Below are 13316 nucleotides of genomic sequence, written 5' to 3'. Positions count from 1 at the left end.
CGGAATATGCAACCGAAAATATTTGCTCTGCGTTGTGTACGCTTTTCTTTTTGAAACTGAATTTATTCCGCTGTTGTCGTGTTTTTATTTTTTTCCCCCCCGGCAGTTTCGAGGATCCGGCTGCTTTGCACGGCGGTGAAGACGGAATGGACTTAATCAAAGTTGTCCTCACTCTGGCCGCGGAGGTCGTGAAGGATAATGGGTCTGTATCCCACGCGCACGGCACCCCGTAATTGACTGTTAGCGCGCCCGTTGCGTCGCACTGTCGCTCGTGGCGACCCGCCTGATTGCCTGAAGTGTTCGGCTTCAGGCGTTCGGCCACCCGCCTTCTATTCCTGGCCATGACAAAGATCACTGCCCCGTTTCCCGGAAGTTCCCGCAATGAGCCTCTACCCTAGGTCGACTCAACCTTTAATTGAGCACGGAGCGCTTGGCGAGATGTTGGCTGGCCCACACCTGTCAATCCATTACGGTTTACTCTGTATTCTTGTAGAGGGAAATTTAGTTTTCAGGTCCATACCAGCCTGCGTACACGCGTTTAAAAAAAAAATTGCCTATTTGTTTGTGTTTCTCCCTTGTGATGGGACTTTGTAGGATGAACGTTGAGATTTATAAGGGCACGGGGTGACCAGTAAGGTCTGAGTTGGTCTGTAATAAGGTAGGGAGGCACTGATAAGGGGTTGACAGGTCTGGCTGGCCCCAGCTGCCGCTTTGCATGACTTCCTGACATTAAATAAAAGCTTGCTACCAGAACATGGTCCACTCACTCGGGCGGAGACAAGACAGCCTTTGGCTTCATTACCGGTGTACCCCCGATATGCAGGGGGCCACAGTGACGAGATGTTAACTACCTCACCTGGTATGCAGGAGGTCGTGGATTCAATCCCAACCCTGTCTTGTGGATTTTTCCCCGGGTCATCCAGTTTTTCCCTCCACATTTAGAATCGTGCGTTTAGAGAATTTGGCCGCTGTCAATTTTCACGTGATAAGCCACTTCGTTGAGCTATCATTTGTGGCCAGGTCGCTTCTTAAAAAGAGCTGAAGAGCTCAGTGGGCCTTCCCTGGTAGAATGAAATAAGATAATTCGTTCTTGCGTTCGTCATAATTCACGTAGTTTTTTTCAGTTTGCATCGGGTTAGTTTCGTTGTTACGTTTGATGACCCTGTAGCAGACGCTCCGACTGCCCCTCCCCTCCACCCCTCCCCCCCTCCTTACACCTCGCCATCGCTTCCTCCTTGCTGCCTGATCTCGTAGTCATTGTGAACTCGGCACCCGACCTCTGTCCACTCTTAGAGTCTCACCATCATCACCGTCGTTACCACCGTCTGGGTTCAGCTCTTCCCCGTCTTGGTCACCTGTGTTAGTGACCTGTGTAATGACTTGTCTTGGTGACCTATCCTGGTGACTTGTTTCAGTGACCTGTCCATGACGATGATCATCTTCATCTCTGACATCGTCACTATCATAATAGCCATGATCATAATCATCTTCGTCATCACCGCGATGACGATGGTTATCATTGTCCACCATCACCATCATCATCAGCAGCAAGTTTTAGGTCATTGAGTTCTTGTGTTGCAGCCAATACGTCAAAATTACTTTTAGATAAAAAATTCATCGTCCCAGTGTAGCCACGAATATTGCACTCTCCCATGCGCAGGAGATACCGAATCCCACTGAGCCCTGGCCCGGGTGATTATTATGTATTTATTATACTAGTTAAGCCCCCACTGAGCTAAATAGGTCTTTTTCAGAAGCATCCTAGCCCTAAATGATAGCTCAAGGAAGTTACTTATCATCACGTGTGGAAATGTATTGCAGCCAAATACTCAAAACGATGATTCTAAATGTGGGGGGGGAAACCGGAAGACCCGGAGAAGAATGTACGCGACCACGGGGAGAGAGAGAGACGCGCAAATTCCAACTATACAGCAGGCGTCAGGTATTTTCAGGATCAAACCCACGACCTCCTGTACACCAGGCAAGGTAGTTAACATCCCGGCATCATGATGATGATGATAATGAAAGAGACACGCACCGTGATGATAATGATGATGATGATGATGCGAGAGAAATCCACGCGACCACGGGGAGAACATGCAAGCTCAATATACAGCAGGCGTCAGCTTCGGTATCGAACCCACGACCTCCTGTACACCAGGCGAGGTAGTTAACATTTCGGCGCCGTGGCGAGATGCGGAGGAAGTGAGGTCGGCGCTTGGTGCGAGGCCCGGGGCTCCGGAGAGCGTGGCTCTCTCGCTCAGCTTTGGCTTCCTCGCTGTTGATCGCTGTAGAAGTAAAAAGACAACAAACCTCCGCTTTGGTTTTGAGTGATTTACCCACGAGGATCACCAGGGGGCAATCCTTCGCGGCCGTCTTGAGACCGAGTCCCATTGACTCGTCAGTGAGGGAGCTCGGCGGGCGTAAATCAAAAAAAGGATGAAATTAAAAAGAAAACCTGATTTTAAAACAAGGAAAGAGCCCTCACGGTCACCGCGAAACGTTGGCCGGCATCGCTATCGCGAGCAGTCGCTCTCCGGATGGAGGTTGGCCAGATTTTTGCCGTCGTTGCCATCGCATCTTATTTTACCTCCCTGAAATTTGAAACCCAATGAACCTTACGTACGGTAATGCCATTTTAACAAAACCACAAACGCCGTTTTGCATATATATATATTTATTTTTCACTACCATGCATATATTCAAATTCTGGCAGGAGTGACCAACGGTTGTTATTTTTTTCTATGTGAGGTATGTGAATTTGGAATCATTTTTTATTCCCGGCTGGCTAACCTTGGACGAACATAGCGAGAAAAATCCATTAACGGCGCTGAAAGTGTTGTTTGTTCGCCGTCCTTTAAAGCGTTCGACAATAAGACACGGGGCGGGGGCGGGGGGTCTGTCAGAACGTGGGAGGGGAGAAAGAGAAAAAGATTTCGGCGAACTCGATGACCCGTCGCTGGGTTTAAAAAAAAAATCCATACAGTGTTTGCGAAACGGCGTGCGTGCTGCGTGGGTAATTGATTGACGTTCATACTCCTGTCCGCAGCACCGGGGCGGAACCTCGCCGGTCGGGGGAGACAGTTCTCCTAATTACGTCCGCGAAGGAGCGAGTAATTTCTGGCCGTGCGGCGGTGGCGACGCCAAAAATGAAAACCACTAAAATTAAATTGACTTGTTGCTGCGCTCGCTCGCGCCGGCGAGGAAGAGGTAAAAAAAATCGATTATCCGCGGCGGCGGCGGCTGTGGCTGCGGCTGTGCCGTCGAACTCGCCGGCCAGTCTAGCGGGGGGGCGAACTGGAGAGTCACGCGCGCGCCCGTCTTGGCGGGCGGGCGGACGGGTGGGCTCCGGCGGGCGGGCGCGAGCGCGAGCGGGCGTTGATTGCGGCGTTGCCTGGCTCTCCGGCGCCGCGCTCTAGTCGTCGCCGGCGTCGCAGCCCCCGACGGCAGCGCTCCGCAGTTGCCAGTTCCAGGAAACGGCGCACTGAAGGGCATTCCTGGAAGCGTTGAATGCGGTGCTTTGATGATAGTAAAGGGGAGGCAGATGAACCCGGAGAAAAAGAGGAGAGTCACCGCTTTCATGAGGCTCCAGGAAATGTCAGGAGCCTTGCAGGAACAGCGCGAGTAATTAGAGAATCGGACAAATATTATATATTTATATATGTTTTAAAATCGAGAGCGAGAGAGAGGTTTTGTTTTTGTAAGCGCTTGTTTTGCCCAGCTGCCTGGGATAATCTGAATTCCGCGAATTTTGCCCACCGCTCGAAATTCGCTTTTCGGATGCGCAGATAGGCGGCGGCCCTACTCCAGCCAATGGGGGGGGGGGGGGTAGGAGCGGTGAAGGGGGGTGGGGGTGACGCGACACGTTAAACGCGGTGTCGATCCGTGCCCCGTCTACCAGGGAGTTTCTCGCGTCTTGTTACGAACTGGGGTGGGGGGGGCCTCACTCCACACCTGTTGCGGCCGTCGTGCGGCCCTACTCGTTGCCGCCATTGGATCGCTCGCGTCCCGTTTCTCGCTGCTGCTGCCACTGCTGCTGCCACTGCCGCTGCTGCTGCCACTGCTGTTGCGTACGCACGGAGCGTTTCTGTGTCACCTGGCGCGCTGCCCAGTGGGGTAATAACGTCGACTTGCGCAGATTAGTGCGGACAGTAATGAGGTCAGTGTAAAAGGGGCTGGGTTTTTTTTTCCCAGCTTTTCTTTTTTACAATAATAACAATTAAAATTGTTTTTTATATAATCGCTGGCGTTATTAATGCAAGCGGAAGGTGATTTCCAGACAGCGAGAGGTGCGATCGTGTGGCCGGAGCATCGGTTCTCCCATCACGCCCTGCGCATCACGTCACAGCACCGCGCCATGCACACACAGTCCTTGTTTTAGGCGGAGAACCCGCGCCTCTGGTCACAACCACCCCGTTTGCCGTCTACAAAATCACCGTCTTGTGTGTCGTCGTGTTAAATATACTCTTCTTTTTTTTAAAGCCATCGCACGCACTTTTCTGCCCAAATTAGCTATTCCCATAATTCCCGGAAAGTGTCTGAGAGATGGTTTATCGTCGCCCTGAGACGGTGCCAAAATGCCCTCCCTGTGACCAAGGAGGGCATGTCCACATGAAGCCACCGAGTCACAAGGCGGCAGCGGCAGCAACAGGAAACGATGGCCATACTCAACTGGTGATTGCTAAATGAGGACGAGACCCCCGCCACTCGTATGAAATCGTAACAGCCGTGGTTTTGAACGGCGGTGGGCGGGGGTGAAACCCAGATATTAACCCAGGAGGATCCCGACGGTGTTGCCGTCACGGTGCTCTGACCTCTGAGCCACCCCCGGCCACCTCCGAACAGGCACGGGGGGTTTGGATGCCCAATTGCTGATGATGTGCACAGGCAGGCGGTAAAACCTGGGTCAACCGGGATCGTGGTGTGGGGGCGGGGACCCTCTGAGCCACCGCGGCTGGCGCTTCGTGGAGCGTCGTGGCGTGGCGTGTCGTGGTGCGGGAGTGACTTTTCCGCGGCCGCGCGGTTTTTCGAGGCACGGAACGCGGCAGACCACCGAGCTCGGTTCCACGCTTGACCAGGGAAATGTCGCTTGGAGACCCCCAGACGCCGAAGCCGCCGCTGCCGCCACCGACGCCGCTGCCTCCCCACGTTTAAATTATCTGGCGAGAGGCCAGATAATTTGAACGGTCTGTGGCAACAGCGATAGGAAATTGAAAATGGCAGCGATTTTTTTTTGTTCAACGGCAGCAAAATAAAAGAAAACAACAATTGGCTCAGACCCCAGAAGTGTGTGCGTCTGGAGAGGACGGGGGGGGGGCATGGGTCAAATGCCGCTCGTATTCTAATCGCAAGAACGGTCGCCCACTCGCCCCCCCCTCTCGCTGCACACCCCCCCGCTGCCCCCCTGGGCTCCCCACCACCCCTTCGCTCTGCCCTTTACCCGGTCACAACTCGATACGAATCTCCACTCCCCAGGCACGCCGCTCTGAGATCACAAAGCTAGGCCTCTTATCCAGCTTTATATCAACTTTGTAGTAAATAACAGGTTAATTACGAATAATAACAGGGGTTTTTTTGTTGTTGCTGTCACTGGGGGGAAAGGGAGGATTTTTTTGGACGAAAAGCCACCATCCTTGCCAAACGGCGAGAAACAAAAAACAACCCCCCTCCCCCCGTTATTACAATTAACCTTTGCGATTGTCGCGTGAGCTCACGGACACCGCAGCCTCGAGTACCCTCATCACGAGGTAACTAAATAAACACATTGGACGAGACCTCGGCGGCGATCCCTAACGAAGGCATAATTTCCGCGCGCGTTATAATTTTGTAATGCCATGCGAAGGGGGGGCTTCCATTCGCCCCACGGCAAGAGCGATAGAAGAGCGGCAGGCCGCCTTTGCTGTGTTAATAAAAATGTATATATATAAAAAAAATACCCCTCCGGTGGAAACGCGGTCATGAATACGAATGGATGTGCCGCACCTCGCAAAGCAGGCGTGATATAAATAATAAAAAGGGACCTCGCCGGCGAACGTGTGCGTGCGTGTGTGTGTGTGCGTGTATGTGTGCGTGTGTGTGTGCGTGTATGTGTGTGCGTGCGTGTGTGTGTGTGTGCGTGGGTGCGTGTGTGTGTCTCGCTGTCTCTTGCCGCCAACCAGACTGGTGTGGCTGGAAACGGAGCCCAGACACCCGGCCATGATCCGCAAGTGGCTGCAGCAGCAGCAGCTTGCGCTGGAGTTTGTCGAGACGCGCCGCGACTTCCTCGGACAGTGAGCTCGTTTGCCCCCCACCCCCCCCACTCCGGCCGGCACACCTGCGCTCGTGGGCGACGTTAAACCACAACGACGGGCACCGGCAGCACCCGGTGCTTTCGAGTGAAATCCTCCGGCAGGGGCAGGAGGCGGGAGTGGGAGGCCGGCCGGCCGGCCACGCAGCTCAGGAGTCGGAGCACCGGCTGAGAGCCGCCCAGACCGTGCTCCTCGAGCGTCGTGAGATGTTGGGCACCAGCCTGGGTCGCTAGAAACTGCTTGCAAGAAAAACTATTCGCTATAATTCGGTTCGCCGCTTGGTGTAGGAAAATCCCAGCTCTGAGAGAGTTAAAATTTGTCACTTTTGCCACTGCGATTGAATATTCCTCCGCAGCAGGATGTGCGGAAGAGTGCGGCCGTCACCTCGCGTGCGAATGAGGTCACTTTGAACGGATGTCAAAAGTACTTCTCCGAAATCTCGTTTAGCAGGGCCGTTTCCTGCCACGGAATTGAATCGCCGTGTGACAGTGTGAGAGTTCTGGATAGGCGATTCGTTTCGTGGGCACCAATTGGCAAAATCGAAAAGAGAAACGCGTGCAAGAGACAATTTCTTTCGCACAAAATAAAAATCCTCCAGCCAAAAAAAAATGGCATTCTGGGTCCTCCTCTCACAGTGCCAAAGGCACGGGTTCAAGTCCTAGTCGTGGGTCCGCCAGGACAATTCATCATTGTGTGGTTGTTCTACAAGCAAAATGTGGGGTCACTCTGACTTTATTTAATTTTTTATATCATCCAGGGCATAGCAGCGATTAATTTTTAAAGGGCTGCGCTAGCGGGTGATGTCTCCAGCTCTTCACACACACATGCAGTGTTACCTCGTCAAAACACAGCGTGCTTATAACGATGCCCCCGTTTTTTAACGAGCATAGCAGCGACGCGTTCTCCTATGTTGATCTGACCGCCGTATCACTGAACCCCCCCCCCCGCGCCATGGCCTTGTCGTGCGGTGCCGTTTGACCGTAGCTCACTGGTCATCACGGGTCGGTGAAGGACTGGAGGAGTGTAGCCGTGTGGAACATAGAAGTGCGGTACAACAAATGCATTCTGCTGCACCTAAACTAAACTTGTATCTTACCATGTGAGGCCCACTGTAGCTCTTTTTCAGAAGCGTCGAAGTGGCTTATCGTCACGTGGAAATTTATCGCAGCCAAATGCTCTAAACGCGTGACGTTGATTCTAAATGTCGAGGGAAAACGCAGAGGACCCGCCCAGAGAAAAATCACGCGAGCAAATTCCAAATAGACAGCAGGCATTGTCAGGGTCGGGATTGAACCCACGACCTCCTGTATACTAGGCGAGGTGGTTAACATCTCGGCACCGTGGTGCCCCCCAAAGGCGCAGGCCCCGCAGCAGCCGATATACATTTTTTGTGGCACGTGGTAGGAGCCCATCCAAGCGCTGTCCGGACTCAAACCCTGCTTAGTGCCCGAGATTTGGCGAGGTCGGGCGCGTTTCCGGCCGATTTGGGTCACGTTGCTGTTTATGGCTGCGCAATTGATTATCTTCATCAAATTGGCTTCGAAAAGTAAGAGGAGCTTGTTCAAAATAACCATTTGGCAGGGCACAGTTACGGCTCGCGATATTGATATCTGAATACCGCCCCCCCTCACCCAGACGTTGGAAAGGAACAGTCAATCATTAACGAACCCCGAGGGCTGTTTCTGTATTAATTAAAGTCGTGTTGGTTTAGCCAGCACCCATTGCATCGGTGCGCTCTGAGCAGTGGTCTTCACCGCCCTCGCGCCTCTCTGCAACCGTGGCCCTGCTGGTCCCCGCAGTGACCGCCTTCCTGCTGTTTGCAGCCAACGTGCTGTGGAAGGAAGGCGGTGGACGCCGTCGTCGTGATCACGCCCCGCGCGTCCGTGTGTCCGTCCATCTCCCACCGTGCGTCCGTCCGTTTTGGTATCGGTGTGTCCCCGTGCGTCAAATCCGTGCGCGTGACCACATGCCTGTCCATGTGTCGGTCCCTCCGTCTGTCCGTGTATCTGTCCGTGTGTCTGTCTGTGTGTCCGTCCGTGTGTCCGTCCGTGTGTCCGTCCGTGTGTCCGTCTGTGTTGTTGGTCCCTCCATGTGTCCGTCCGTGTGTCTGTCCACGTGTCGGTCCCTCCGTGCGGTCTGCCCCCACGTGTGTGTCCGTCCGTCGCCCGTCTGTCCGCGGCGTCTGCGCCGGCGCGCCGAGGCAGCTGTCTCCACGGGGCCTTTTTCACGTGGCACGGAACCAGAGAACGAACCGGGGGGGGGGGGGGGGTGGGGGACGGGACGGCTGGAGAACAGCCAACCGCTGCCTTGGGAAGATTTATGATTAATCATTATTTTGTGCCGGCGGTGTCTGCAGGCCAAGGTTCTGCGTACTGCGGAGGAAAGCGCGGGCGGGCGGGCGGCTGTCGGGGGCGACGCACGTCTGACGAACGGTTCCGCAGGGGGGCCCCGGCGGGGACAGATTCTCCACTGACACAGAACGGCCGAGCGGGCGTGCGGGGAGTTGCGGGAAGCGACAGGGAAGCGTCGTCGCATCGCGGGAGAAGGGCCGGCACCCCCACCCCTCCGCCTCCCACCTCAAAGCCTGAGCCGAGAGAACAAATATTTAAACAGCTCGGCAGGAGAAATAAACGAGTAAACATCATCTCGCCGTGGGCGACCGAACGCCGCTGTGCTCAAGCGGAACACATCACGCGCGGGTGACGACGACGACGCCGCCCGTCGCCTGCCGAGAGAGACGCCGCGCCGCTGGCCACGACGGCCAACAGCTCGGGGTCGGGACTCCCGCCGAGAGGAGGCAGATTCCTTCCCCCGCCCGATAAACGTCCCGCACGCACTGCTCGACGCGAGACGAGGGACATTCTGCGCCGACGCCGTGGGGCGGAGGAGGGCCTGAAGCGTGTTCCAGCCTGACAGATTTTGTCCCCACCCCCCACCGTTTACTGGGAACGTTTAAAACATTTATAATTGAAGGGGAATAGCAGAGGCGTTCTCATAAACAATTTAATATCTTCACAGAGTGCGCGCGCCAAAATTAGTGCCAAGTGTGTAACGTCTAATATTTTAAAATGAATCCTTCTTCCAGATGACAAGGCATTATTCCAGGAACTTTAAGCCACTGCAATTCAATAAATTAAAAATGTAAAAAAAAACAGATATTGCATTCATTGCGTGCTTCAAGCCCTCCGCCAGTTTTCATTCTGGCAGTTTGGCAACGAATTCTGTTTGGCTTTTACGAGCTCGTGAAACGAGTCGGTGGAGCAGAGGGGTAAGCGACGGCGGCCCCGCTGCAGAATCCTTCCCACCCACACCCCCCACACCCCACACGCCCCCCCCAACCTCCAGGCTTTCCGAGAAAGCGACCATAAAACTGGCGTCTGATGCCGTTCCTGGAAAATCGCAGTAGGGCGCTGTCCGTGGTAGGCCTGTGACTTGCAGTTGGTGCGTAGTGCGTGCACGCGTGTGTGGGTGCGTGTGAGTTAGCGTGTGCGTGTGCGCTTGCTTGTGTGTACCAAGTGTGTTTGTGCGTGTGACCGAGCGTGTTTCTGCGGGGTTTGCGTTCGTGCGGGTGTCCGTGCGAGTGTGCGTGTCTTTCAGCGTGCGCTTGTGTGTCGTGAGTGTGTGCGCGTGCGTATGTTTGTGCCGGCCTGTGTTTGTGCAAGTGTGGGCGACGACATTTGTGGGCGTTTGTAAAAATCTTGTGTGTTGTGTCTACGCGCGTGCGTGCTTGTGTTGGCACATGCGTCCGCACGCGCGCGCATATGCTCGTGCGTCTGCGCGCACATGTGCGCCCGTGCGTACAGGCGCACGGGCGCTAGGCCGCCCGTATGTGCGTGAGACCGCGTCTGCGCGGGGCGGGCGGCTGAGACTCTGTGGGTTGGGTTGAAGCCAGGCCTGCAGTCTGATACCCCTGGCGACTGCCACAACCCTCCCAGGATTACAAACAAGCATTTTTTTTTCACCTACCCAAATGCATTCTGCGCCGTAATTTACGGTAATATCCCATCCCGAGACAACACGGGGGGGGGGAGGGGGGGCGTGCAGGAACTGCCCGACCTCCCAGAAGATTTTTGCTCGCTGCAAAATACCTGCACGTCACGGCCACATGGCTCTCGCTGCCGAGCCCACGTCCCCCACCCCGCGGAACGGCACGTTCCCAAATCCTAGAGGGCCTGCGATCAGGACCCCACGGCGTTCTAGCGCCTTCGCTGCCACCGCCGCGATCGATGTGTCTCTGTGCCTGGAAAGCCGAGGCCCCCCCCCCCGTCCACCCCTGCCCGCTGGGTGCGTCACCGGCCAGAATCCCTCCGCGCGGCCCGGCCGAGACAAGATTTTGGAAGCGGCCCACGCACCCGGTGCCAAACAATATGGCCGTTTTTGTCGGTTTTTAAGTGAAACCAAAAATCTTCGTTAAAGTAACAATAATCACAGTGGTTGGTGCCGTCACGCGGTGTGGAGTTGAAAACATTGCGAGCCGAACGAATGGAATCTTTTTTTTAAGAAAGCGTTCGAGGCCTAGAAAGAAGAAAAAAAAAACCACCCCGCAAAACTTGGGTTTGACCACATGGCGGTTGGGTCTGTGGCGCCATGAACGTGGCTTTTTTTCGACCGCGCTGGCGAGCGCGTCCGCATTCGGTCTGGCCCTGGCTCTCGGAGAGCTCATCCCACAATAACACTCAATGCGGCGATGCTATTCACTGCGGGGATTCCAACGGCAGTGCATCAAAGTGTCTCCGGATGCTAAATTATGAAACGTTGTTTTGGGATCACGTCGAACTACGGACTCGTGGTGTGCATGAGACCTGTGGTCATCTCACTCAAGTGGAAACTTACGCACATATGAGAGGAGAGAAACTGAAAAAATAAATGGTAGGCGATTAAAACTTTGAAAAACAGAAACGGACTTGAAACCGAAAAGAAAGAAATGGATTTCTCTTTGGCAAACTCGTCGTTCATCAGTGGGTTTTCATAGATTTGTGGAATTTCCACAACTGATGCAGAGCTACAATCACTGCATTTCGAGTTTGCTTAGTTTTTTCCGCTCGGGAAAGTGCTGTTTGAGTCAGAGAGGATTTGATAAATCAATAGGGCTAATACATTTTTTTTTAAATACAGTATACATTAAACAAAAGTCTTAGACATGTATTTAATAAATTATGACAATACAATTATAGATTACTCTCAATACAATAGATGAAGGCTTCGCCATGGCCTTTTCAGTGCTGGGTTTTATTTTTACCATACTTCGCGCTCGTGCGTGCGGGTCGGTGAATGCAGGGAGAGGAGGGCAGGGCTGGTTCCGATATGACTCGCCACTGCTGTTGGCCAAGGCCCGAATCGAACTTGAGGGGTCACCGGTTTGATAGCTCGGCGCGCTAAACGCTGCGCGACCGCTCCACCGCCACTCGAGACGAGGGCATGCGTTAGCACTTCTTTAATGATTTTTATTATTTTTTGTTCTCAAAAAGTGCCTCCAGGACACGGCGATAATGAGAAGAAAATAGAAGTAATTATTTTTTTAATGCGTATAATGTGGAATAATTCTTCATACTTGTAATTGAAAAGCCACTGAATAATAATAATAATAATGTCCCTAGGAAGCAAAGCGATAATAATACCCAGCGCTTCACCGACGGTGATGCGTAATTAGTTAACAGTGACGGATTACTTTGTTGCGAATCTTCACGTTCCCGTCGGCGACCATTGCCGTAGCAGAGGGCCTACCGCAATCCCAGCGCTCGCCCTTTAAGCCGCTCGGGATGGATTGTGGAGAAACCAATTAGACCTGACGGTGGAATTTACATTTATATCTGGTGTGAGGGAGCGACGCGCCTGTTGATCGTGGCACAGACCGCTCACAACCGCCACGCAATAAACACTCCCGAGGTTAATTAAAATGGTTTTGCGTGACAGCATAATTGCGCGGGGTATTATATTTTTTTTCTTAAAAGACAATTCCAAAAATAACTCTTCCGAAATTACTCCCGAGTTATTGAGAGAGTCACGAGCAGATTTAATGCGGCACTAGACAAAACAGCCCGTGTAATCCTTGATGGGATTTGTGCCAAGTTTTTCATGAAATTATTTATTTCGTCACACGTGCGGTGTGTACAACGCACGCGCGCACATCTCCGAGTCCGATCCGTTCCATTATTTATGGACGTGAGGTCGGGGGAGCCAATGTCGAGGCAGCCGTTGAGGCTTTCCGAGGGGAAAGAATTGCGAAGAATGCACGGCGCACGGGAAATGTGTTTTCTGCAGAAAAGGCACAAACATAGAATGGAAACGACCACAAATCACGATAATGAATAATAACCAGGGCGATGCAAAAATTAACCCGAAGCCAGAAAGCGATTTTATTTTCTTACGAAATATAAAAAAGAAATAAATGAAATAAAATGACGAGTCGGAATCTGGCGGGATTTCCTCTGCGAGAGGAAAATGTCAAATCTGCTCATGTTGGCCGAGGGCCTTGGCGAGGAGGGGAATGGGCTTGCACGCGATGCTTCACCTTGAGCCTGCGCTCACCGCGGCGTTTGAGAGGGGAAAAGGCGCAGGCCCTGCAACAGCGCGCTGTTCAAGCCGCTGCTGGTCGAAGGGCCTCCGCTTGACGGAAGCCCTAGAGAGAGAGAAAGCCCCCCTCGAATGGTTATTTGGTCTGCTTTTCCACACCGGCCAGACGTCTTGAAAGAGGTGCAAGTTGCCACACTTTACCCCCCCCCCCCCCCCCCCCCACAGCATGCGATCTGCTGTCCGACTAACCAGTTTCTACGGCTGGGTGGACGGTGGGGCCAGGAGGTTTCAAGAAAGCGTCTCGTTATGCTTCAGCAGCTGCTGATGAACAAGAAAATCATCTACTCGTGTGACTATACTTCACCTCCCATGCACTGGCTCCCTAACCAACATCTCCCCGTGCCCACTGCCTGGGTAACGTAATGAGTGCTGGGCTAATGCAATCCCATCCCTTCTCTCGAGCGTTATTAAAACACTCTCCCTCGGAATTATATTCTTCACGAAGAGAAGCCAGGG

General features: G+C 53.4%; 1 protein-coding gene across 4 annotated transcripts in view; it reads left to right on the top strand.

The window, feature by feature from the left end:
• HEMK1 (HemK methyltransferase family member 1) overlaps positions 1–13013 on the top strand; it is a 43699-nt gene extending 30686 nt beyond the window's left edge. For 3 of the 4 annotated variants that reach the window (XM_061562805.1, XM_061562809.1, XM_061562810.1), the window contains 3 exons: positions 107–202; positions 6159–6269; positions 8644–13013. In XM_061562805.1, coding sequence (XP_061418789.1) covers positions 107–202; positions 6159–6269; positions 8644–8713 — 277 coding nt within the window. In that variant the 3' untranslated portion in view covers positions 8714–13013. The remainder of the gene's footprint in view (positions 1–106; positions 203–6158; positions 6270–8643) is intronic. The other variant, XM_061562806.1, reaches the window with a different exon arrangement.
• Positions 13014–13316: the final 303 nt, after the last annotated feature.

The sequence above is a fragment of the Lethenteron reissneri genome, chromosome 30 (assembly GCF_015708825.2).
Source record: "Lethenteron reissneri isolate LAM-NWPU_2019-01 chromosome 30, ASM1570882v1, whole genome shotgun sequence".
Classification (NCBI taxonomy): domain Eukaryota; kingdom Metazoa; phylum Chordata; class Hyperoartia; order Petromyzontiformes; family Petromyzontidae; genus Lethenteron; species Lethenteron reissneri.
The sequence above is the reverse complement of the archived record's forward strand: the minus strand, read 5'-3'. Positions and strand labels throughout refer to the sequence as shown.